Here is a 27,506-nt window from a genome sequence, read left to right as displayed (position 1 = left end):
TCCCGGTTCCGGCCGGGCACAACGTGTAGACTGAGGTTCACAGCCCTCTTTTAAGCCTTCCCCTTCATGGAGAGGCAGGCCTAGGCAGCCAGGATCCAGAGGTGCCAAAATGGGCAGACCTTCCACACAATGACTCCCTGCGGTATCCGGGGGACACCCTCAAAGTAGGCGGCCGCCTGCTTTCCTTCAGTGCCACGTGGCTGTCGGTCATTCACGACGAGTGGGTCCGCGATCTAGTGTCCGCCGGATAAAAGATAGATCTCTTATCTCATCCTCCAAACCGGTTTTTCCTGTCTTCTCCCAGGGCAAAAGCATCAGAGTGCTTTAAAGCTATAAGCTCTCTGAGAAAAGACGGAGTTATTATTCCGGTCCCTCAAAGCAAAAGGTTTCAAGGTTTTTATTCAAACCTCTTCATTGTTCCAAAGAAGGACGGTACAGTACGGCCCATACTGGACCTAAAACTGCTGAACAGGTTCGTCAGGGTACGACAGTTCCGGATGGAATCGCTTCGTTCTGTCATCGCCTCCATGGAAAAAGGCGAGTTCCTGGCATCTATAGACATCCAGGACGCATACCTCCACATTCCTATTTTACCTTCTCACCAAAGATTTCTTCGCTTCGCAGTTCAGGAAGATCCCCTCCAATTCGTTGCTCTGCCCTTCGGCCTCGCCACCGCTCCCAGGGTATTCACCAAAGTCATGGCGGCTGCCGTGGCCATACTCCACACCCGAGGAGTGGTGGCGCTCCCGTATTTAGACGATATCCTCATCAAAGGCCCCTCTTTCCGCTCCTGCAAGGAAGCCGTGGCCATCACAATAGATACCCTTTCTCGCCTGGGTTGGAAGATAAACTTAAAAAAATCTTCCCCAGTATTGGCTCAGCGAATTTCCTTTCTAGGAATGATACTCGACTCGTCCCGGGGGTTGGTTCTTCTTCCCCCGGAAAAGATCTGTCTTACAGCGAGAAGCTCTCTCAGCCTCGCTCTCTCTCTCTGCGCTTCAGTATGAGAGTCCTCGGCAGGATGGTAGCAGCTATGGAGGCAGTTCCATTTGCCCAACTACACCTCCATCCTCTACAGCATGCCCTCCTGGCTGTTTGGGATAGGAACCCGTTCTCCCTAGACCGTCGGTTCCTCCTTCCCCAGCGAGTCAGACAGTCTCTCAGGTGGTGGACATTGAAATCCTCACTGAATCAAGGGAAGTCTTTTCTTCCAGTACACTGGCTGGTTGTGACGACAGTCGCCAGTCTTCTAGGCTGGGGAGCGGTGTTCCTTCATCACACTGCTCAGGGCCGCTGGTCCCCCCAGGAATCACGCCTTCCAATCAACATCTTGGAAATCCGGGCGATCAGGCTGGCACTTCTCCAGTTCCATCCCTTCCTAGCAGGTCACCCAATCAGGATTCAGTCCGACAACGCCACTGCAGTGGCATACATCAACCGCCAAGGGAGAACCCGCAGCAGGGCGGCCATGACAGAGGTAGGCCACATCCCCCGATGGGCTGAGGAAAACCACTCAATGTGGACAATTGTGAGGCAGACTTCCTCAGTCGGCAATGCCTCGACTCCGGGGAGTGGTCTCTCCATCCAGAGATCTTCCGCCAGATCTGCTGTCGTTGGGGAACCCCGGACATGGATCTGATGGCCTCACGGCTGAACTCCAAGGTTCCCAACTTCATGGCTCGGTCCCACGATCCGGCAGCCATCAGGGCAGACGCTCTTGTACTCCCGTGGCATCATTTTCGGCTTCTGTACATATTTCCCCCGCTTCCCCTCCTACCGAGAGTCATCAAGAAAATCAGAGGGGAGAGGGTACCGGTAATCCTGATTGCACCAGATTGGCCGCGCCGGGCGTGGTACGCGGAACTAGTTCAACTAGTTGCCGACGTTCCCTGGCGATTACCGAATCGCGCAGATCTGCTATCTCAAGGCCCCTTTTACCACCAGAACTCAGAGGCCCTGTGTTTGATGGCATGGCCGTTGAGTCCTGGGTCCTAACCCAGGCAGGTTTCTCTCCAGAAGTCATAGCTACCATGATCAGCGCTAGAAAGCCTACGTCTATGCGTATCTATCATCGCACTTGGAAGACTTTCTTTTCATGGTGTAGCGACCGAGGACGTTCTCTACATTTTTCCATCCCTTCCATTCTCGAGTCCTTACAAACTGGTTTGGACTTGGGTCTCGCCCTTAGTTCTCTCAAGGGGCAGATCTCAGCCCTGTCTGTTCTCTTCCAACGCAGGATTGCCAACAGATTACAGGTCAAGACGTTTATTCAGGGAGTCTCCCATCGGGCGCCCCCCTATAGGATGCCGTTGGAACCATGGGATCTTAATCTGGTCCTCCGAGTTTTGCAACAGGCTCCTTTCGAACCTCTACAGGAGGTTTCCCTGTCTCTCCTTTCATGGAAAGTTGCTTTTCTAGTTGCGGTCACCTCTATCAGACGAGTCTCCGAGCTGGCGGCTCTGTCCTCTCAAGTTCCGTTCCTGAATTTTTATCAGGATAAGGTGGTTTTGAGGACATCCCCGTCTTTTCGACCGAAAGTTGTATCCTCTTTTCATCTCAATGAGGAGATTGTCTTACCCTTACTCTGTCCGGCACCAGTCCATTGCATCGAGAAGGCCCTTCCCACACTGGATTTAGTGAGAGCTCTTAGAAGATACATCTCACGGACAGCGTCTTTCCGCAATTCAGATGCCCTATTCGTGCTCCCGGAAAGACCGAGGAAAGGGTTTCCCGCTTCCAAGGCGACAATAGCCAAATGGATCAGTTCGGCTATTCAGGAGTCCTACCGAGTCAGAGGTCCTCCTGTCCCAGCAGGGATTAAGGCTCACTCCACTCGGTCAGTGGGTGCGTCTTGGGCCATCCGGCACCAAGCTTCGGCAGCACAAGTTTGAAAGGCTGCGACTTGGTCCAGCCTGCATACCTTTACAAAACATTACCATAGTCACTCTCAGGCCTCGGCAGATGCGACAGTCGGCAGACGAATTTTGCAGGCGGCTGTGCCGCATCTGTAACTTGTGGGTGCAAGTAGCAATTGCAGTTAACTGTTTCCCACCCAGGGACTGCTTTAGGACATCCCATGGTCCTGTGTCCCCCAATGAGACGTAGGAGAAAAGGAGATTTTTGTGTACTCACCGTAAAATCCTTTTCTCCGAGCCAATCATTGGGGGACACAGCACCCACCCTGTTAGCCTATTGGCTTTGGTTTTTGTTGAGTTAACTTGGTTCTTGACATAGTTCATCCTTGTTAAATATTAAGCTCCTACTGCTTTGTTACCGAACTGGTTCACTGAGAGCCAGCAGGAGGGTGTATACTGCAGGGGAGGAGCTATTCTTCCTGTGTTTACTTAGTTCCTCCTAGTGGCAGCAGCATAACACCCATGGTCCTGTCTCCCCCAATGATTGGCTTTGAGAAAAGGATTTTACGGTGAGTACACAAAAATCTCCTTATTAGGACCACTTTCCCGCCTTATGTGGGAATAAGCGGGGGTCGACATTCCTTATTTTATAGAGTGGAAAAAAGAGAACCATTGAGGTCTGCCTCCATTAGACACTAAGCTAAGACTCATCAGCCCAGTGCTTGCAGAAGAGTGTTATCTGGTGGACTTTTTATCCATAGGTATCAGCAATATCGGGGTAGTAAAATACTTACCAGTCATCTTCTTCAGCTGTTCCTAGTGCCACTCTGGATCTCTTATGTACCACATGACTGGATTTTTGGTGGAGTAAAGCCATTGCAAGTGAATATCTGATTTTTTTTTTTTTAGTGGAATAGAACTTAATTTATTCCAGTAAACTTTTATACAAATAATAAATACAGTATAAAGCATGGAATGATAAGCGCCCATAATGTTTATAGAAGTCCCTTCTTCCTAAGCAGAGAATTCTGGTCCTGGGAATTCATGGCTTCATAGTTTGATAGCTCTAATGTAAATGTGGCGTTCCCTGAGGTTACTGAGCGCAGATCAGTAGAATAGCCCTGAAAAAGAGAAATGGAAAAATTGTGAGGAATTGTAAATGCTTTACACCTAGCAATAGTTACTGTATCTGCTTCTATTCTGGTGCCTTTATAACATGTCAATTCTATACAGCGGGTGAAATAATTATTGAACATGTCTCCAATTTTCTAAGTAAATATATTTATTAATGTGCTATTGACATGAAATTCTCACCAAATGTTAGTACGAACCCATCCAATCTACACAGGCAAAAAAAATCAAACCAAAGATGTCAATAAATTAAGTGGTGTAATAATTAAAAATATCACAGATTGAATAAGTTTTGAACAGCTGGTGTCATGACTTTCCATGGTTTTTGCACCTCTATCGGTAATTAGAGAGGAATCCTGCCACTGGTGAAAAATAATATTAGCTGGTCCAACTGATGGCCCATAAAATGTCTCATTACCAAGGTGCCACACAAGAAAAATCTCATGATGTGTAAATCCAGTGAGTTGTCTCAAGATTTTTGCCACCTTATTGTTGCAAAACATACTTATGGCATTGGTTACAGAAGAATTTCTAAACTAGTGAAGGCTCCAGTGACCACTCTTGGGTCCATAATCCGGAAACGGAAAGAACATAATTTCACCATAAAGCGGCCATGACCAGGTGCTCCCTGCAAGATTTCAAAAGGAGGGAAAGGAATTATCAGAAGAGTTTCCCAAGTGGCAAGAACCAGCTGTGAAGATCTACAGAAAGATATGGAATCGGCAAACTATAAGTAATTAACTCAACCTCCATGGCATGTATGCACGCTCACCTGTGAAATAATGGCAGAATACAGTCTGGTCAAATGAGACCAAAATTTAACTTTTTGGATACCATAATACACACCATGTTTGGAGGCCAAAAGGCACTGCATATCAACCCCAAAACACTATACCAATAGTGAGGATTGGAGGTGGGAAAATCATGGTGTGGGGTTGGTTTTCAGCATACAGCACTGGCAAACTTCATATATTTGAAGGATGAATTCACAAATGTACTGAGACATTCTTGAAAAAAATCTGCCGCCATCTACCAGAATGATGAAGATGAAACCAGGGTGGACATTTTAGTAAGAAAATGATCCCATGCACACAGCCAAGGAAACTCTCAATTAGTTTCAGAAAAAGAAAAAGCTGCTAGAATGGCCCAGCCAATCACCTGACCTGAATCCAATAGAAAATGTATGGAAGGAACAAAAGCTCAAAGGTTATAGAAGGAGCCCATGGAAACTTCAAGATGTGAAGAGTGTGTGTGGAAAAATTACACCTGAGCAATGCATGCGACTAGTTTCTCCATACAGGAGGCGTCTTGAAGCTGTCATCACCAACAAAGCTTTTTGTGAAAAGTATTAAATTCTAGTAAGCGTGTTCAAAACTTTTTCCGTGTCATTTCACATTATTACACATAATAATGTGTATAGACAGCTATGGTTTGATTTCTTTGTCTGCGTGGATTGGATGGGTTGTAATTTCACGTTAATAGCACCTTTAGAAATATACTTACTTAGAAAATTGGTGGCGTGTTCAATACTTATTTCACCCGCTGTATCAGAGTAGTGTGAACATGTAAGTAAAGTCTCGGGGTGGGGCTGAGCACCTCCACATTGGGCAAAAGTGTTTCTTTTGACCAGAATTTCACTTATGTAATATGCAAATTGTCTCTTCAGAGAGGAAGAGGACTAGAACTCTAGTGCCACCTATTGGAAGTAGCAATCCTAACAGTCAGTCGACCCTTTAACGAGCCTTGTCACATGACTTAGGATAATAGCCAAACCAGAATCTCAATTTGCAGAGACTGTTTCGGGGTACTGCCCCTCATCAGTGCAAAGTGGAGATCTGGTTTGGCTGATTGAGAGGCGTCTGACCAGGATCCTCTCTGAAGAGACAATTTGCATATTTCCAAGAGGAGCATTGCGGCTTTAAGTCTCCTCACCTCGACATGCTTATCATGTCACTCTCCGCAAGGAGAAACGATACTTCTTGGATCCCGGTCAGACGCCTCTCACTCAGCCAAACCAGATCTCCGCTTTGCACTGATGAGTGAGAGGCGTCTGACCGGGATCCAAGAAGTATCATTTCTCCTTGCGGAGAGTGACATGATAAGCATGTCGAGGTGAGGAGACTTAAAGCCGCAATGCTCCTCTTGGAAATATGCAAATTGTCTCTTCAGAGAGGATCCTGTTCAGACGCCTCTCAATCAGCCAAACCAGATCTCCACTTTGCACTGACGAGGGGCAGTACCCCGAAACACAGTGTCTGCAAATTGAGATTCTGGTTTGGCTATTATCCTAAGTCATGTGACAAGGCTCGTTAAAGGGTCGACATTGACTGTTAGGATTGCTACTTCCAATAGGTGGCACTAGAGTTCTAGTCCTCTTCCTCTCTGAAGAGACAATTTGCATATTTCCCAGAGGTGCATTGCGACTTTAAGTCTCCTCACCTCGACATGCTTAGCATGTCACTCTCCGCAAGGAGAAACAATACTTCTTGGAGTTATGTAATATAAAAGAAAAAGATATTTACCATCAGTTCTGCAAGTGGTGCAAGGGCAATCACAACTTTATTATCTAAGCGATCCTGTATTTCCTGAACATTGCCTCTTCTCTGTGAAAGGTCGGCTAAGACACTGCTCAGGTAATCTTCTCCCATAGTTATTTCCAACCTCATCATTGGTTCCAGAATTTGCTTTCGTGCTGCCTTTATTGCCTACAGGGACAAGCATACGGAACTGTTGTCTTGAGCCACATTATTGAGAGGCTGTTTAATATCTCATATGGTGGCACAGGAAAGTGCACACTTACTTTCTGCATGCATCGTGATATGCAAGCAGACACCACTGTCATCGAAGTGCCAGGTAAGACATTAACTTCATGTACAATCACACCAACATCCTGCAGGGGGAAACCGAGCAATGGACCTTTATAAAAAAAATATATAAATAAATAAATAAAGCATAATGGATGGTATTTATTTCAGCTATCCATCACCAAATCAGCTTTTTGAGATTGCTATTTATCTAGATGCACTGCCTGTAGAAATCACTTTTGATGACTTGGAGAGTACAAGCAGTAATTTTCCCCACTGTATTTATGGACACACAGAATCATTTGTAGTAAAGCAAACCTAACATCTAAAAGGGGGCTTTCAGACAACGAAAAACTGTTGGGAATGTTGCCAAACAGTAGAGAAATATACTTTGTGGTATACTTCTAATTCCTCCTCGATTAACCTACCTAAACCTGATGTCTTCATTTCCATGTATACTCCCAAGCAGCAGGCTTGTCATCATGGGGTTATATTTGACCGAGAACGTCCCTTCCCTATAACCAATCACTCACTCGATTACGTCACCTGCACCTCTAAGATACCTCTAATACCTTTTATTAGTTTGAAACTTTACGTGCTTTACTGTGATTTTAACCAATAGAACAAGTACCCATTATAGTCTATGGGACTGTTACCAGGCATGATTTTTTTCACAGACCATATGTCCATACAAAAATCATGGAGACTGGTCTGTTTTTTACTGGCATGGATGAAAAAGTATCAATACAAATCTATGGGTTAGTGAAAATTATGGACAGAACATGGATGGCATCCATGCAATGAATGGGAGAAGCTCTGTAATTTATTGGCTTACTCATACGTGAAAAATCATTGATGAAACCCTGATAGTAAAAACTGACCACAAACAGATGACACAGTTACTATTTTTTGTTGTGTACAAGACAAACCTGGCCATATGAATGATGCCTTACTATTGCTCCGATTCAGTCTTGTCTTGAGTATTGCAACTCTCTACTAACTGTTCTTCCCCTTGGTAAACTCTTCCCTCTCCAATTTATCTTGAATGCAGCAGACATATATTTCTGTCCAGCTGATACGCCGATTCCTCTACCCTGTGCCAGCCATTGCACTGGTTGCCCATTGGTTATAAAGAACAACATAAACTTATCACGCTCACCCACAAAGCGCTCTACAGTTCTGCACCACTCTACATCTTCTCACTCATCTGTCTACCACCCTATTCGTGCTCTCTATTTTGCCATCTAAGACTAACATCCTCCATAATGTGAACCTCGCACTCCCATCTCCCAGACTTTTCATGTGCTGCACCAGTTCTCTGGAATAGTAAATATATCACGATTGACATCCTATATGTACAGGGAGTAAATATCAAAATACAAGGCCCAATGTTAAAGCCAAAAGGTAGTCCCCATCATATATATGAACCATAGCAGGACGAACTGCAATATACACTAAACAGAACAAAAGCACCACAAGCAGTTTAATTATCCAAAATAGCAAAGATTACTTTATTTATCATAAAATTAGACAAACAGATGTATGGAGAGCAAGGGAACACATGTAAGAACACAACAACCGAAACGCGCGTCGGGGACAGCGTTGGACGGCGTGGTGACGGACACTACACTCTGGTATGTTTCCGCTATAAGCGTGGATACTCTGTTGCCTTATGCACTGCATTAAACTAATATCAGGGCAGCGAAGTATGGCGGTATACATGGTTACGCCATGATGTATCCTGACTTACCATTGCTTTGTATATAATATCAATGCCGTCCATGGCTTTCTATGGGCACTTGCTATGTTGTGTTCTTACATGTGTTCCCTTGCTCTCCATACATCTGTTTGTCTAATTTTATGATAAATAAAGTAATCTTTGCTATTTTGGATAATTAAACTGCTTGTGGTGCTTTTGTTTTGTTCAGTTCTCTGGAATGCACTGTGCACCATTTGACAAACATCACCTCACTAGTGATGAGCGAATATACTCGTTACTCGAGATTTCCCGAGCACGCTCGGGTGTCCTCCGAGTATGTTTTAGTGCTCGGAGATTTAGTTTTCATCGCCGCAGCTGAATGATTTACAGCTACTAGCCAGCTTGAGTACATGTGGGGGTTGCCTGGTTGCTAGGGAATCCCCACATGTAATCAAGCTGGCTAACAGATGTAAATCTTTCAGCTGCTGAAGGGAAACGAAATCTCCGAGCAGTTACAAATACTTGGAGGACACCCGAGCAACGAGTACATTAGCTCCTCACTACACCTCACTAATCTAACTGTTCCCCAGCTACATTTTCCTCAATTTTGTCCTTTCCATCATTTCTTCCCACACACTCACTGGCACTTTGTATCAGGTCATGTACAGATACTGGCTGGTGACTGGCTCATGCAGCCTTACACGAGTACCCTTATTGTAAAAATGGCTGAAGAATACATTAGAATCAATTTTACTATAGATTGTAAGCTCTTGTAAGCAGAGCCCGCACTCCTCATTTCATTTGGTTTATTACGTTTTAGGGCTCATTCAGATGTCAGATTTTTACGTATGAATTCCATCAGTGTTTTTCACCTATAATAGTCTATTGGTCTATAAGCTCAGTTAGACCGTGCACTATTACATACAGGTATTTCCCCCTTTCTTAAGGTTCACTCCCATGACTGTGTACATTGTTTTTTTATTGGATTGCACTCTACCAAACAAAAAAAAGGGATTGAACTCGGACCACTGTCATTCAATCTGCTGGGCAGATGGGAAACTCTAAATAAATATTGCACACAGATGATAAAAAAAATCATCCCACTCTCCTGGATGGGAATGAGAACAATTTTTGTTTCTCACGTGGTTCACCCCTTCTTAACAAAACTCACATCTGATGAACATTTCAAAAGAGTTGTTGTGCAGGACCAAGAACAAGTAACAGCTGACTGGAAAGGATGCCAGGTATCGGACCCCCAACGACCTGATAATGATGACCTATCCAATAGCAGTGTTTCCCCCAAATCCGGTCCAAGAGCCCCCAACAGGTCATGTTTTCAAGATTTTCCTTAGTATTGCACAGGTGATTGGATTATTGCCTGCACAGGTACTGCAGTTATCACCTGTGCAATACTAAGGAAATCCCGAAAACATGACCTCTTTGGGGCTCTTGGACTGGAGTGGGAGAGCACTGCTATAGAACGTGTCTCTTTAAAGCGAACCTGTCAGCAGGATTTTGCGCCGTAAACTACAGACACTATCAAGTTGGCGCCGTTATACCGATTATAAGAATACCTGGGTTGATGAAATCCGTCTTGTGGTTGTTGTTAAATCTTTATTTGCAGTTTTCAGTTAATGATATGCTCGTCCTTCGTAGCATCCTGTGGCCTGCACCCTATTTTACATACTGAATACACTATTGTTTGGCAAGAAAAAAAAAAAAAAACATTCATCATGCAGGGTAGCATGATACAATGTAGGATATGCATATGTTCATTTTATTTAGGCATTTTGATTTGTTGAAAATATAATAATCTTAATCAAAATGGCACCGGCCATCCGATAGATGCTACTGCACAGGCGCCGCCATCTTGATGGTGCCTAATTTTTTTTTTTTTCTCTCTTTTCGGAGCATGACGGATGCTACTGTGCAGGTGTGTATAATAAATGTATACAGGCATATTATCTATTGTATCCTGCTACGGCACAAGCGCCGCTAATGACGCCTGCGTAATGAACCTTAATTTTTTTTCATACAATTTTCTATTCAGTATGTAAAATAGGGTGCAGGTCACGGAGAGATCAGTGACCTGTCCTAAACCCACACAAATACATATGTAAGCAGAGGACCACAAAAAAGCTGCCCAGAGCCCCCATCCACAGCGCCCATATCCAAAACCCCCGCCCACAGGCCGCCCAGGAGCACAAGTATCTCATTGAGTGAAAACTACAAATACAGATTATACAACAACCACAAGACGGATTTCATCACCCAAAGGTATCACATTAATCAGTATAATGAGCTGACCTGACACTGCCTGTAGGTTACTGTGCACAATCCTGCTGACAGGTTCCCTTTAAACGCATGTACTATTGTGAGATTTGATCCCTTTAAATGGCTGGTAAGATAAATTTCATAAAAATCTGATTAAGGCCATAGATGACAAGTCGTTACATGTAATATCGTGCAAAGCCTGGTATAAGTAATAAAACATAAGTGCTTCCTCACCGCTGAGGTACGAGCTGTGGATGCCGTTTTCTACTGATTCTTTGTAGCTATCCGTACTGGATGGCAGATTACCAGAATATGCAATAACTGGACTGTCATCAGATAGGGGTCTTACTTCCAGCTCTACCGTGACTTGGTGCCGGGTGTCACCCATCATTCTGTCCAGGGTATCTATTCAGTAATAATAGAATAAAACACAAAGCATGCAATTAGTGTTATTAAAAAAATCTACTTCACAAATATCAGCGTGGATTCAACCCCTGGTCATTAACAGAGCAGGCCCGTGAGCCTGAGCACCGGTTACAGTCTAGTGTATGGAGAGACGATGACTGGCAGGGCCTGAACGCCACTGGGCAAGCACTGATCAATCTCATCCATTATTTATTAGATTGCGCCCTCATTTGCTGAACAATGAAAGATTTAATTTTCTTGGCAGTGTAACAGCAGAGGGATAGTTATAAGAGATCGGACAATGGAGTGACAACTATGTATCTACCACATGAGTTGCCCCATAGACATTCACAGGACAGATGAGAAATGCATGATGGCTGGGCTTCCGGCTGCTCAGATGACAACTGATCCCAAGAACAGGGAAAAGTCTTGTATGAATAAAGCGTTAGTGATTATGTGTGACCACCACTCCATTAAGGGTATGTGCAAACGTTCAGGTTTTTTTGCGTTTTTTTCACGATAAAAACTCATTAAAAACGCATACATTATGCATCCTATCATTTAGATTGCATTCTGCATGTTTTGTGCAACATGGTGCTTTTTTTCCCGCGAAAAAATCGCATCGCGGTTAAAAAAAAGCAGCATGTTCATTAATTTTGCAGATTTTCCACGTTTTCCCCGCAATTGTATGCATTTGGAAAAAAAACACAAAAAAGCACAAAAAACTCATCAAAAATGCATGAAAAAACGCGAAAAAAACACATGCGGATTTCTGGCAGAAATGTCCGGTTTTTGTCAGGAAAATTTCTGCAAGAAATCCTGACGTGTGCACATAGCCTAAAGGGCATTTCCAGCTCACACATTTATCGCATATCCAGAGAACATGCCATAAATGTAAAGTAGATACGAGTCTCAACAAAGCGACCTCATCTATCCACCTCCTGCTGCACGCTGCTGTCAGTGAAGACGCGGCTGGAATTCCCATACAAGTCATCGAACATGGGGGCCACCTCTCCACAGACAGCATCTTCTGTCAGGACCTCATTGTAAAGGTACCATTAAAGTTTAATAAACTATCAAAAGAAACAATTTCTTCCAATTGCTCCGTAGACACGCATGCTCAGTTGGCTAAGCGTGCATGTGTATTCAGTGGGGAGAGGTGTCTCCTCTTCCCTGACAACAAAAGGATCTAGCACCAAAATTCAGCATGAGTGCCCTTACTTTACCCAACATCATCTGCTGAGGAGGAATTTGGAGACCCCCATAAACATAAGCTAGTTCACTGGTCCCACCTAAAATGGCAGGGATTTGTATGGGGGTCTTAAAGGGGGTTCTCAAAATGCATCTTCAACAGCACACCGCACTCCTGTGTGGCGGGACACTCCTGAAGATTGACAATTCAGACCAGAGCTACGGTCATGCTGTTGGTCCGAATTGCGCCCTCCGTGCAAGTTGCTAGCACAGAAAGCGTTATTTCCGCCGCATAGGAGGAGTGTAGGGGAACTGAAGTTTGCAGGATGCAGCAAGCTTCAGAGCGACAATTGGGCTGTAAAGGATATAGAGGCCGCTCGTGCCACACGCTCCTTGCCAAGGTAACCAGCCACTCAAACAGCAGCCATGAACATTATATTAGACGTTGAAAAATCCCTCCATCCTTGGAAATTGCAAAGTAGCTTGTTTTTATAATCACTTGCCAATTTTACTAATTTTTGAACTTGAGGCAACCCTTATAAAAGGGTGCTCCCGTCATCTTGCATGACCGAACTGCTCCATTAATAATGTCTATGCAATAATCACATGAAAATGAATTCCAAACTGTACCTGATGCTCGGGAACCACTGACAATGGTTTCCCTATACGCAACCTGCAGGGGCCCTAAGTACGTTTCCAAGCCGTACTCCCTCCGTATGCGGTCATGTATGATCTCTATATGAAGTTCTCCCATGCCACAGAGAATGAGCTAAAATTCAGAAGAAAAAAAAGGGAAACATACAATGAAAAGATGAATCTTAAAAAAATTGAATTGTGCAAGTCATTAAAAGTGCTGCATTAAATCTATATAACCACTGAACTACTAAAGCAGATTTACTATTTAAAAAAAAAAATTCCACGCTAGACAGAAAAAAAAAAAATAGGGATTTTTGTGTACTCACCGTAAAATCCTTTTCTCCGAGCCACTCATTGGGGGACACAGGACCATGGGTGTTATGCTGCTGTCACCAGGAGGCTGACACTAAGTTGAGACAAAAAAGGTTAGCTCCTCCCCTGCAGTATACACCCTCAAGCTGGCTTCTAGAGACCCAGTTCAGTGCAAAAGCAGTAGGAGATTAAGAACAATATATCATGTAACATTAGAGTATAACATGTCAAAGAAAGTCAAAAACCAAAAAAGGTAACGAGCCGAACAGGCTAAAAGGGTGGGTGCTGTGTCCCCCAATGAGTGGCTCGGAGAAAAGGATTTTACGGTGAGTACACAAAAATCCCTATTTCTCCGTCGCCACATTGGGGGACACAGGACCATGGGACGTCCCAAAGCAGTCCCTGGGTGGGAAACAATACCACCAAATAACTCAGTGTGCCATCTGACTATAAATGCGCGACGGCCGCTTGCAGAATACGTCTGCCAAGGGCCGCATCCGCGGAAGATTGAGTGTGGACATTGTAGTGCTTCGTGAAAGTATGCAGGCTGGACCACGTTGCGGCCTTGCAAACCTGCTCCGCCGATGCCTGGTGCCGGATGGCCCAGGAAGCACCCATCGACCGAGTGTAGTGTGCTCTAATGCCCGCCGGGATAGGACTGCCTCTGACCCGATAGGATTCTTGGATAGCAGACCGAATCCATCTGGCTATCGTGGCTTTAGACGCAGCCAAACCCTTTCTGTGACCCTCCGGGAGAACAAAGAGGGAGTCCGATTTGCGGAAATGAGCAGTTCCGGAAATGTACCTCCTAAGGGCCCGTACCACGTCCAGGGTATTAAGGGCCTTTGCGACCCTGTGTTTTGGCTGTGGGCAAAAGGAGGGAAGGATGATGTCCTCATTAAGGTGAAAAGATGAAACCACCTTAGGGAGAAAAGCCGGAGATGGGCGTAGGACTACCTTGTCCTGGTGGAAGGCAAGAAAAGGCGCCCGGCAGGATAAAGCGGCCAATTCCGAGACCCGTCTGATAGACGTCACTGCTACCAGGAAGGCAACCTTCCAGGAGAGGACAGTTAGCGGAACGTCCTGAAGAGGCTCAAACGGAGGTTCCTGAAGAACCCCCAGAACCAAGTTGAGATCCCAGGTCTCTAATGGCATTCTGTAGGGGGGTACCACATGGGAGACCCCCTGAATGAAGGTCTTGACTTGCAGGTTGGCAGCGATCCTACGTTGAAATAACACGGATAACGCTGAGATCTGACCCTTGAGGGAACTCAGCGCCAAGCCGGAATCCAAGCCGGACTGTAGGAAATCCAAAATGGAAGGGATTGAGAAAACGAGCGGAGGGCGACCTCGGAGCCTGCACCACGAGAAGAAGGTTTTCCAGGTGCGGTGATAGATGGAAGCGGAAGACGCCTTGCGAGCGCTTATCATGGTGGGAATGACCTGCTGAGAGAAACCAGCTCGAGTTAGAATCCAGGTTTCAACAGCCACGCCGTTAAACATAGGGCCCCTGAGCTCTGGTGGTAAATCGGCCCTTGGCGAAGCAGATCTGGGTGGTCTGGTAACCGCCAGGGAACGTCGGATACGAGCTGAACGAGCTCCGCGTACCAAGTGCGACGTGGCCAATCCGGGGCGACAAGAATGACCGGAACCCCCTCCGTCTTGATTTTCCGGATCAACTTCGGCAGTAAGGGAAGCGGAGGAAACACGTACGGGAGTTGGAACTGATGCCACAGGGATATCAGCGCGTCCACTCCGATAGCCTGGGGATCCCGAGAACGTACTATGAAGTTGTGAACTTTGGCGTTCAATCTGGACGCCATCAGATCCACGTCCGGGGTCCCCCAGCGAAGGCAGATTTGCCGGAAAACCTCTGAAGTTCCTACTCCCCCGAGGCAAGGCCCTGACGGCTGAGAAAGTCCGCCGCCCAGTTTTCGACGCCCGGAATGTGCACCGCGGAAATGGTGGAGTGGTTGGCTTCGGCCCAACGAAGAATCTGGGAGACTTCCTGCATCGCCGCCCTGCTGCAGGTACCCCCTTGATGGTTTATATATGCCACCGCTGTGACATTGTCCGATTGGACTCGAATTGGGTGACCCGCGAGCAGGGGGTGAAAGCGTCTCAGGGCGAGTCTGATCACGCGAATCTCCAGGACGTTTATAGGGAGCCTCGACTCCCGAATTGTCCAACGCCCCTGGGCAGAGTGGTGTAGAAACACCGCTCCCCAGCCGAGGAGACTGGCGTCGGTAGTTACCACTAGCCAGCGGATCGGGAGAAAAGACTTCCCCTGGAGGAGAGATGGTCCCAGAGTCCACCATGTGAGGGATTGCCTGATCCATGGGGACAGAGGGCGTGGTCGATCGAGGGATAAGGGACTCCTGTCCCAGTTGTCCATCAGAGCCTGTTGTAAGGGGCGGAGATGGAGTTGAGCGAAGGGGACTGCTTCTATTGTGGCCACCATTTTGCCCAGGATCTTCATGGCAAACCGAATGGGCCGTGGGCGAGGATGGCAGAGCGTCCGAGCTCCTTGCTGAAGCTCTTGGTGTTTAAGGAGAGAATATATGGCATATGAAGATATACTGAAATCAAAATGGACGTTTTGCTATATATATATATATATATATATATATTCATATTAGATTCTTGTAGCTTTAAGGTTTTCTGATTCAATGTCCTAAGACTAATTCTGTTGATTACTCTGTACCAGGATGTACCAAGGCACACCTAATGTCTAGATGGACTTTAGGAAGGCTGTGTAAATCCCCTACCCTTATCTAGAGTAAATGTGTCTGCACGAAGGTGTATCGATCCCCAATAATCCAACGATAAGTAGAATGCGTGCATAGACAGATGTCAGCCTGACCCAAGACAGCCATTAGGGCGATAACGGTACAGAATTAGTCTTAAAGTAATAATCATTAGAATAATGGTATTACAGTAATAAAGATAATGACATATAACATGTAAGATCAGAGAGATTTGTGATAACTCTTAAATTGGAAAAACCCAATGATGTAATGTGCTGAAACTGCTTGCCTACTCCTATAAAAAGGAGACATTCTGCGGACAATAAACCAGGCGAGAAGCATTTGAGACATGACCCACTGTCTTGTGTGTGTTCTTTCCTCCGTGCACGTACCTTCTCTTCCAGAGAATCAATTTGACCACAGACAATTAAGACGGGTCGCACCCTAGTGTGACAGAATCAACATTGGGCCTTGGACCGAGGAAGCAAAACCAGTCCCTTTGAAGTGTCCAGGATCATGCCTAGGAAGGAGATCAGTCGAGCAGGAACGGGGGAGAACTTGTCCGAGTTGATTAACCAGCCCAGGCGCGAAAGAGAATCCAAGGTAATGCGGACGCTTGCTTCACAGGCCTGATAAGATGGACCTTTTATGAGGAGGTCGTCTAAGTATGGCAAGACGACCACTCCCTGAGAGTGAAGAATGGCCATGACTTTTGTGAATACCCTTGGCGCCGTGGCAAGACCGAAGGGTAAGGCCGTGAATTGAAAATGGTCCTCTAGGATGGCAAAACGGAGGAACCTTTGATGTGGCGGGAATAATGGGATATGAAGGTAAGCATCTTTTATGTCTATAGATGCTAGGTATTCCCCTCTCTCCATCGAGGAGATGACCGACCGGAGAGATTCCATTCCGAAGTGCCGTACTTTTACGTACTTGTTTAGGAGCTTCAGGTCCAAAATGGGGCGTACCGTCCCGTCCTTTTTTGGCATGACGAAGAGGTTTGAGTAGAAACCTCTGAATCTCTCATGTTCCGGAACCGGAACGATGACCCCGCTTTCGCGGAGGGATTGGATGGCGCAGTGAAGGGTGCCAGACTGAGCCCTCGAACTTGGGAGACGAGAGGGAAAAAACCGTGCTGGAGGGGAGGCAGAGAATTCTATTTTGTAGCCAGATGACACCAGATCCCTGACCCATTCGTCGTGGACGACGGAGAGCCAGACTTGCTGAAAAAGAAGCAGACGTCCGCCTACTTTGGAGGTGTCGACTGGAATAGTTCCCGAGTCATTGCGAAGGGAATCTGGCAGGCCTGGACCCTCTGGTTCTGGGTTGCCTAGGCTTTCCTCGCCAGGACTGGTTCGGCCTGAAAGAAGGTCGAGAGTCTCTGTCTGAGCGAGCGGATCGGTCTGATCTGGATGAAGCGGCAGGATTGGACCAGGATGGACGACTACGAAAGGGCCGAAAGCGAAAATATTGTTGGCGCTGAAAAGCAGCTTTGGGCTCCTCCTGTAGCGTCGGAAATAAGCTGGTCTAGCTTTTCTCCAAAAAGACGCCCGCTCTGAAAAGGAAGGGAAATCAGGGACTTTTTTGAGGAGGAATCTGCGCGCCACTCTCTGAGCCAGATAGCTCTTCTGATGGTGATGGCGTTCGAAGCCGCGGTTGCTGCACAGTCCGCTGCATCGAGAGATGCGTACATCACATAATCTCCAGCCATGGCAATCTGTTTGGCAAGGTCCGCCACCTCAGATGGAAGATCCTGCTCCTGAATGGATTTTGCGAGGGCATCTGCCCAGAAAACCATTGCTTTGGCAACCCAAGCCGCAGCGAAGGAGGGAGATAGAGAGGAACCTGAGGCTTCGTACACTGAGCGAGCTAGGGAGTCTAGCTGGCGTTCTGTGGGATTCTTAATTGAAGCACCATCAGGAACGGATAAGAGAGTTTTGGAAGCTAAGCGCGAAACCGGAGAATCTACTAGTGGAGATTCTGTCCAGTCTTTAACAAGATCTGCGGAAAAGGGATACTTCGGTTCCAGGGCCTTTTTGCCCGTAAAACGCTTATCCGGACGCTCCCTGTGTCGCCTGACTATATCCAGGAAATCTGGGTGAGAGGCGAACGTCTTATGGGAACGCTTGGTTCTAGTAAAGGAAATGGAATGGTCCGGAGCAGAATTAGGGTCATCGTCCACTTTTAGTGCATGATTGACTGCCTCAATGAGGGAGTCAACTGTAGATCTAAACTCCGGAGCATCCGGGTTTAAGGATGCATCAGACTCATATTCAGAGTCGTGATCGCTACGAGCCCCTAAAGAGGGTGAGCGAGAAGAGGAGCTACCAGAGGCTGAGTGGCATGGTGAGTGCTCAGGGGAGGTAGTGCGGATCCGTTTTCTGGATGACCGTGCCTCCTTCCGGTGAGAGCGGCCCCTGCTGGCCAACGATTCCCCTGTTACGGAGGGATCTCTTAACCCAGGAAAAAGAGAGACCCGCTCCCCAGAGGGGTCCTGAAGGGATTTGTGTTGTGAATTCCGTTCTCGAACTCCCTCCTGTGGTCATGAATGGTACTTCGGTGAGTTCTGTCCGTGGACTCCCTCTGGTGGCTGTGAGTGGAGCTGCTGGTTCTGAGATTCCTTCCCCACCTGCCCTCGTTTAGGGCTAGGCTGGATTCTCTATTTAACTCCACTCAGATCGTTACTCCATGCCAGCTGTCAATGTTCTAGTACTGGTTCAGATCTCTCCTGGATCTTTCTGAGGACCTGTCTACTCCAGCGAAGCTAAGTTCCTGCTTGTTCATTTGTTACATATGGTTTTTCTTGCTAAGTTCTAGTCCAGCTTGCTATCATGAAACTGCCTGGCTAGCTGGAAGCTCTGGGGGTGCAGAGTGGCACCACCGCACCGTGAGTCGGTGCGGGGGTATTTTTTGCACACTCTGCGTGGTTTTGTAGTTTTTTGTGTTGACCGCAAAGATCCCTTTTCTATCCTCAATCTGTTTAGTTAGACTGGCCTCCCTTTGCTAAAGCCTATTTCATCCTGTGTTTGTGATTTCCTCTTAACTCACAGTCAATACTTGTGGGGGGCTGCTTTTACCTTTGGGGAAATTTCTCTGAGGCAAGTGAGGCTTTGTTTCCTTTCTTTAGGGGTAGTTAGCTCTTAGGCCGTGAAGAGGCGTCTAGGCAGAGTCAGGCACGCTCCATGGCTATTTCTAGTTGTGTTGATAGGAGTAGGGTTTGCGGTCAGCAGAGTTCCCATTTCCCCAGAGCTCGTCCCGATTCCGTGTTTAACTATTAGGTCATTCCTGGTGCACCTAACCACCAGGTCCATAACAGATTTAATCGCTTTGGCTAAAGAATCCATGGACTGTGACAGTGACGTGACCCACTCAGGGGGACTAGATACACTGGGGTCGGTGGCGACGGAGGGCTCCTGGGCACCTGGGGCATCGCAGGCTGAGCAGAGGGGGGAACTCTGAGGCCGAGGAAGTGGAGCCTGGCAGGTGGTACACGCAGTAAAAAGGTAGTATGCACCTTTGTGATCTTTTTGGTCCTTGACTGGGACATGGTGTACCCTAATGTAAGAGATAGTGCTCAGGGTCTGTAGGCTATGGAAGCGAGGGCGACGCTGCAAGGGAGAACCTAACGTGGTCTCCTTACCCGTGGTCCTGTGTCCCGCAGAGAGAGAGGTGGCGGCGGTGCTGAAGGGGGCGACAGCCGGTGTTCAGAACGCTGCACGTGGAGGAAGCTGGAGCTGCTGCTGGAGGAGCTGGAGCTGCGGCGTGCAGGGAGGAAAGAAAGATGGCCGCCGGGGGTTGGGAGGGTAATCTCACAGAAAGCGAGAAGCGCCAGGACCGGGGGCGGAGCCGCAAAATGACGCGAAAAGGTGGGCGGGGCCTGTCGGGATGCGGCCTGTGCTAGGCCGAAGCCGGGGGCTAAATTTGCGGCTTCGGCCCGGCGCGCAGCCGCTAAGCGCCGATGCCTATGGGGACCCTGGACAAGCGCGCCGCTAGAGTGAAGGAGCCCTCCGGAACCGCTGAGACGACCGACCCCCCCCCAATGTGGCACTTACCCCGCAGGGGATTGCAGAGAAAGGTCGGTGAGCTGTGCCCATGGTGAATAGGACGGTGCAGGGTTGGGGAAGCCTCCATCCACCGACCCCATGAGAGGGGGGTGGAGAGGAACCGTCCGCCTCCTTCCATCATCCGCTTTCAGTGGTGATGCAGTGGGGGCTGCACGGACGCCACAAAGCAGTGTGCCTCTGAGCAGCCGAGGGAAAACCTGGTGGGCAGGGCAGTATGTCCGGCAAAAAAGACCTGGCTGCAGAGGAGGATACGTGGAGGACACTCCATGTGCTCGTCTGTAAGAAGGCAGGGGGGATATCGGTCCCTTGAAAGGGGCCGTCGCCCCCATAAAAAAACAGCTCAGGCAGTGGCATCCCAAATCGCAGGAGAGGATACGGAGAGGTAAAACTCCCATGCTCGCCTGTTGTTGGTTCGGGGGAGATCGGAACATGAAAGAATCCGTCGCCCCCTTCGTCCGGAATAGAAAGGTTTAAATCCAGAGTGCCTCCTACGGACACTAAGCTTGAACGGAGTCTCTGGAAGCCAGCATGAGGGTGTATACTGCAGGGGAGGAGCTAACCTTTTTTGTCTCAACTTAGTGTCAGCCTCCTGGTGACAGCAGCATAACACCCATGGTCCTGTGTCCCCCAATGTGGCGACGGAGAAAACGTACTGACCCGCACTTTGGGGTAAATCAAAAATATGTTGCATTCCAAATGCAGAAAACAAAGTTGTAAGTAAAACATCCAGAAACCGCGCTGTACCCGTCCATGTGTATACTCTGTAATTGCAGTCCAGCTCCCCTGTAGTATATGGGGCTTTGCTGCTATACCACACAATACCTATAGTTAGGTGGGGGGCGGCAGTTTTTGGAAGAAAGCACACAATCTTTTCTTCTTGTTTAACTCATGTTCTTAAAGCACAAACAAAAGTGATTGAATTCATGTTTTATTAAATTTGGGAAACATTCAATAAAATCCCTTACTTGTCCAGAGTCAGGATCGATCTTTACTTTTAGACTTGGATCTTCTAACTGGAGACATTTTAGTGCATTTTCCAGATCTAGGTACAAAAGAAAAACACACGTGTATTAACATGAAATCTACTTAGAATTCCTAGAGAGGGTTTAATGATATAATACAAATATATTATACAAAGATATTATACAAATATAAGGGACCAAGAAATGACATTGTATAATGTGTGCAGCGCCATATGCATACATTCAGATTGTGTCCATATGTTTTAAAAAAAAAACAAAAAACCTCTTTTTTTGTCTTCAAAGAATAAATTAGCAGGGAATGTAGGCTGTGCTACCAGACAGGATCAGGGTGCCACAGGACACAGTGGATCTCCAAATTGGCTTGGAAAGGCAAGTACATGGGCAAAGTCTGGATCTTCAGCTTTTGTCCAGAAGTCCACTAATTCATCTTTACATCCCTTAAAACCAGATAGCACACACAAGCTATCCACGTGCCACCTTTTCACAGACCCCTGTAAATTTGCATTTGTTCAGATCAGACTTGACCATTCAGAGTATTTTCCTGGAACGCACACATGGATCCATTAAAATAACACACGTGTGTATAGCCCTACTAGATCCTATGTGTCCTTGAGTCCAATTTATAAAAAGGAAAACATGCTGACAAAAAAAAAGGTCATTCATGCCTTAGCACTTAGTTTTATCCTCGTCAGCCGCCATCTTCATCTGTTATTGGCGCCGCTCCGGTTGCTCTTCTGCAGGTTGTGACCCAGAGATCACTATTCAATGTCAGTCTGTGAGAGCCAGAACGAGGCTCACACTTACACTGACAGCTTGTGATCGTTACCTCCGACTTACGGTGAGTTAGAAGTTACAGCCACAAGATGGCGGATCGGCACCGGAGAGGTGCAGGGAAGAGCTGAAGACGGAGGGTGGCAAGTGTAATGCTAGGTGAAGGGACCTTATATTAGTGCAACACTCCAGAGCTCAAACACAAAATGGTTGAGTGGTTCTTTAATAAGGGGTTAAAGTGGATCAGCTAGAAGGATTTACCTGGCTGTTTGGCTACAGAGGGAGGTTCAATGGTACAAAAGAAGACTGGCTCTGGAATCTCCACTCCAGCTAATACAAGGTCATCCTGAGACTTCTTGTCCTTGCTCTTCTCCCCAGTTCGTCCTGCTCGGTGAGCAGCCGCTGATGCAGACGCTTTAGAAGATACAATAGTGTCTCCAGTTGCAGTCTAGAGGCAATAATAATGGTATAATGGTGCAGATAATAATAATGGCAGTTCTCAGGACACTTCTTGCACTTCAGCACAACCTTATGTAGCATAATTATCCTCTAAAATCAGTAAAGTTTATTATTTATGTATAACAAATACCAAGACAAACATTTAAACTAAAAGAAAAAAGGTTATTGGGATTATATAAGATACATCAAATCCCAGTCAGGATGCCAACCCTGTTAGGCCCTAAACGTCATCCATTGAAGGTCGACCCTGCCTAGCCACAGAGCTTTGCGACCCAGAAAAAGCGCAATTGGCGCCCCCGCACATCGATGGCTGGCCCTGTTATGTCCTTTGGTGACCCTAAAAAACAACAATGTGGTCAGCCCAGACAAAGCATGCATCGCCACAGTGGGTCCTAAAAGGGAAACAATAAGCACACTAAAAAGACTACAATAAATGACCACTATCACAAGACAGCTTTAGCCACAGCACCCATTCACTAACCACAAGGGTCAATGCCCTAATTATAAGTCGCCCCTGCTGACCAATGGCGACATATGCTTTGTCTGGACTGACCACATTGATTGTTGAGTTTAGGGTTACCATAGGACATAACTGGGCCAGCAATCGATGAGGGAGGCGCCAACCCTTCTTATACATGAATAATAAAGTTTATTGATTTTAGAGGATAATTATGCTACATATGATCTATAATCCTCCTATATCTAATTCTTTGAGCATGTCAGCACAACCTACAGAAAATAAAAGTGCAAGTTTTCTAAGTCCGATTGACCATCCCATGTGGTCCAAGAAGAAAAAATGCACAATCCATGATCTGTCATTACTACTCTCGCTCTCCCCCTGGCAGATAGGACACAAGTGCGGGTAAAATATGACTACACCCATTTATGGCTAAGGGGCACCAACGGATCTGTCACCTGTCAGCCACGTTTCTTATCTTATTGACTCGGTAATGAATAATTACACAGAGAATCTCTATTTTAGTGGAGTTTCTCTTTAGAAAGCTTGTAATCTGGTGAATAAGATATAATATTGTTGGTGTAAAATCAGTTTTTGGAACAAGGCATTTAGTCCTACTTAGATATACAACTTCTGAGAGGCATCGGGTGTGTACTGCCCCCACTGACATTTACCTGCTTCAGACCCACAGTCAGAGCGATGTTTCCAGGCGGCAAGGAGGAGATTTCAACCTGCTGATCAGCAAATGGCAAGAGCAATCGGCTCATCCGTTCCCTGCATAAAATGCATAAAACCACATTAATAGCATTTATTAGTGTCCAGTTCTGTGTACAGAAATATAACAATAATCATATATTACCATAATCTGCTGCCATATACAAGTGGGGAAGCGACAGGACAAGTAAAGCAAATGTGACAAGAACACAAACGTCCGGCCATATAAACCATAGAATGTTAGAGTTGGAAGGTACTTCCAGGGTCATAGTGTCCAACCCCCTGCTCCTTGCAGGATTCACTAAACCATCTCAGACAGATAAAATTTATGATATTTTTAGTGGATCTTTTTGACTCCATATTTTTTCAGCAACTGAATCTGCCAAAACAACTGCAGTGTATTGTACCTCTATATATCCTGAACAAAAAAACTGAAATTACATTCCTCTCCACATTATATAAATAAAACCCAAAAATGATAGCTGTTTTTTCATCACCTCACTTCTTAAAAAATGGAGTGAAAAAGTGACCAAAAGTTGTTTGCATCCAGACATTTAACCAAAAAGGCAAGCCTTGCTAGAAGACAGGTCCTTAGAGTTTCGATGATGGAAAAAAGGAGATTTTTGTGTACTCACCGTAAAATCTTTTTCTCTGAGCCAATCATTGGGGGACACAGGACCATGGGTGTTGCTTGCCACTAGGAGGACACTAAGTAAACACAAAGAGTTAGCTCCTCCTCTGCAGTATACACCCCTTGACTGGCCAGTAACGACTCAGTTCGGTAGTAAAGCAGTAGGAGTAAAACCAAGACAAGTAAACTATGTCCAAAACTGAGGAACAAAATACAACAACAAACAGCCAATAGGCTAACAGGGTGGGTGCTGTGTCCCCCAATGATTGGCTCAGAGAAAAAGATTTTACGGTCAGTACACAAAAATCTCCTTTTCTCCTACGTCTCATTGGGGGACACAGGACCATGGGACGTCCTAAAGCAGTCCCTGGGTGGGGAGCAATTGCACTGCTACAACCCCATGTACCACTGGCTTACTGAGGTACCGCTGTCTGCAGAATGACCCTGCCAAGGGCAGCGTCTGCAGAAGCCTGAGTATGAACGTGATAGTGCTTCGTAAAAGTATGCAGACTGGACCAAGTCGCAGCTTTACAAAGCTGTTGTGCGGAAGCCTGGTGCCAAATGGCCCAAGAAGCACCGACCGAGTCGAATGCGCCTTAATCCCTGCTGGGACAGAGGTGTTCCTGACGCGGTAGGATTCCTGAATAGTGGAGCGAATCCACTTGGCTAGAGTGGCCCTTGAGGCGGGTAGGCCTTTCCTATGTCCTTCTGGAAGCACGAACAGGACATCCGACTTATGGAAGGGAGCTGTGCGAGATATGTACCGCCAAAGGGCTCTAACCACATCCAGAGCATGGAGAGCTTTCTCGATACGATGGGTTGGTGCCGGACAGAATGACGGTAAGACAATGTCCTCGTTTAGATGAAAAGAGGAGACGACTTTAGATAGGAAGGAGGGAGAGGTTCTCAAGACCACCTTGTCTAGGTGAAAAATCAGAAAAGGGGGTCGGCAAGTAAGGGCCGCCAACTCAGAAACTCTCCTGATTGACGTAATCGCCACGAGAAAGGCCACCTTCCAGGAAAAGAGGGTGAGAGAGATGTCCTGCAATGGTTCGAAAGGGGCCTCCTAAAGAACTCCGAGAACCAAGTTAAGATCCCATGAAGCCAGGGGCATTCTATAGGGAGGGACCACCCGGGAGACTCCTTGGATGAACGCCTTAACCGGCAGTCTGGAAGCGATCTTTCGTTGGAATAGAACAGATAATGTGGACACTTGTCCCTTGAGCGAGCTTAGGGCAAGGCCTGACTCTAAACCTGATTGGAGAAACTCCAGAATGGACGGAATGGAAAACACCAGAGGAGAACGTCCATGGGCATTGCACCATGAGAAGAAAATGCGCCAGGTGCAATGATAAATGCGCATGGATACGGGTTTCCTCGCGCGAATCATGGTAAAAGAAACCCTTGGCGAGAATCTGGCTTGGGCTAAAATCCAGGATTCAACGGCCACGCCGTCAAAGACAGGGCCCCGGAGTTCTGGTGGCAAATCGGGCCCTGTGAGAGAAGATCCGTGCGATCTGGAAGCCGCCAGCGGACATCGGCGACCATTTGGACGAGTTCCGCGTACCATGCTCAGCGCGGCCAGTCCGGCACGAGACTCTGATCTTCTTGATGACTCTCGGGAGCAGAGGAAGAGGCGGAAATATGTATGGCAGCTGGAACCGATGCCATGACAGGACCAGAGCATCTGCCCCGATGGCGCAAGGATCGCGGGATCGAGCAATGAACTGGGGAATCTGGTTGTTGAGCCTCGAGGCCATGAGATCCACATCCGGCGTCCCCCAGCGAAGACAAATCTGTTGGAAGACTTCCCGATGGAGGGACCACTCGCCCGAGGCAAGACCTTGGCGACTGAGGAAGTCCGCTTCCCAATTCTCCACACCCGGTATGTGGATCGCCGAGATGAGCGAGTGATTGGTCTCGGCCCAGCGCAGGATGTGGGAGACTTCGAGCATGGCTGCCCTGCTGCGGGTTCCCCCTTGTCGGTTGATATATGCCACTGCCGTGGCGTTGTCAGATTGGATTCTGATGGGATGGCCTGCGAGAAGATGGTGAAAGTTGCGTAAGGCAAGCGTGATCGCTCAAATCTCCAAGATATTGATTGGAAGGCGCGACTCTCTTGTGGACCAACGACCTTGTGCCGTGTGGTGATTGAAAACTGCGCCCCAGCCCAAAAGGCTGGCATCGGTGGTCACCACTAACCAGCGCACTTGGAGAAAGTACTTCCCTTGGTTCAGGGAGGACTGCAGCATCCACCATCTGAGGGTCTGCCTGACCTGTGGGGAGAGGCGAAAATGACGGTCGAGGGAAAAAGGACTCCTGTCCCAGGCTGACAGCAGCGCCTGTTGCAGGGGACGGAGATGGAACTGCGCAAACGGAACGGCTTCCATCGCCGCAACCATTTTCCCGAGAATGAGCATAGGAAAGAGAATCGAGTGAGGGACTGGACGGGAGAGCTTGCGCGCTCCCTGTTGTAAGGGCAAGACCTTCTCTGGAGGGAGAATGACTAACCCGCGGGAAGAGTCCAAGATCATGCCCAGGAAGCAGATTTGCTGAGCCAGCACCGGAGATGATTTCTCGAAGTTGATTTTCCAACCCAGGCGAGAAAGAGAATCCACGGTGATACTTACAGACTCTTCGCAGGCAGAATGGGACGGACCCTTGATTAAAAGGTCATCCAGATACGGAAGGACTACCACTCCCCGAGCGTGAAGAATGTCCATGACCGCCACCATGACCTTCGTGAAGACTCTGGGGGCAGTGGCGAGTACGAAGGGCAAGGCCACAATCTGGAAGTGTTCTTCTTGGACTGCGAAGCGCAGGAACTGCTGATGAGAAGGGAAAATTGGAATATGTAGATAAGCATCCTTGATGTCTATGGATGCGAGGAACTCTCCTTTTTCCAGGGACGCGACAACAGAACGGAGCGAGTCCATCCTGAAGTGTCGGACCCGTACAAACTTGTTTAGCAGTTTGAGGTCCAGTATGGGCATAAGGCCCCGTCCTTCTTTGGGACCACAAAAAGGTTGGAGTAAAACCCCTTGAACCTTTGGTCTCGAGGGACCGGAACGATGACACCGTCCCTTTGAAGGGCCTGTATGGATTGAAGAAGATGTGACGCCCTTGCTTTGGGGGAGAAGACTGGAAGAAGCGCGGAGGAGGGATGGAAGAAAACTCGATTTTGTATCCGGAAGACAAGAGCTCTCTGACCCACTCGTCGTGAACGACCTAGAGCCAGTTTTGACGGAAGGAAAGAAGGCGTCCGCCTACTTTGTCGGTGTCCACCAGACACGACAACGAGTCATTGTGTAGAAGGTTTAAGGGATGCGGATGGCTTAGGGCCCGAAGGTCTCGGTCTGGGTTTCCAGGAACG

General features: G+C 47.2%; 1 protein-coding gene across 4 annotated transcripts in view; it reads right to left on the bottom strand.

The window, feature by feature from the left end:
• Positions 1–3,741: 3,741 nt before the first annotated feature.
• The window catches only part of GFM2 (GTP dependent ribosome recycling factor mitochondrial 2), a 65,396-nt gene continuing 41,631 nt past the window's right edge, over positions 3,742–27,506 (bottom strand). For 3 of the 4 annotated variants that reach the window (XM_077287562.1, XM_077287553.1, XM_077287569.1), the window contains exons 14-21: positions 23,463–23,562; positions 22,134–22,320; positions 21,084–21,160; positions 12,990–13,128; positions 10,998–11,168; positions 6,787–6,902; positions 6,509–6,691; positions 3,743–3,976 (exon numbers count right to left, since the gene is read on the bottom strand). In XM_077287562.1, the coding sequence (XP_077143677.1) occupies positions 3,851–3,976; positions 6,509–6,691; positions 6,787–6,902; positions 10,998–11,168; positions 12,990–13,128; positions 21,084–21,160; positions 22,134–22,320; positions 23,463–23,562 (1,099 nt within the window). In that variant the 3' untranslated portion in view covers positions 3,743–3,850. Of the gene's footprint in view, positions 3,977–6,508; positions 6,692–6,786; positions 6,903–10,997; positions 11,169–12,989; positions 13,129–21,083; positions 21,161–22,133; positions 22,321–23,462; positions 23,563–27,506 lie in introns of all 4 variants that reach the window. The other variant, XM_077287578.1, reaches the window with a different exon arrangement.

The sequence above is a fragment of the Ranitomeya variabilis genome, chromosome 1 (genome assembly GCF_051348905.1).
Source record: "Ranitomeya variabilis isolate aRanVar5 chromosome 1, aRanVar5.hap1, whole genome shotgun sequence".
Classification (NCBI taxonomy): domain Eukaryota; kingdom Metazoa; phylum Chordata; class Amphibia; order Anura; family Dendrobatidae; genus Ranitomeya; species Ranitomeya variabilis.
Note: the sequence above shows the minus strand (reverse complement) of the source record. Positions and strands in the feature narration are given on the sequence as shown.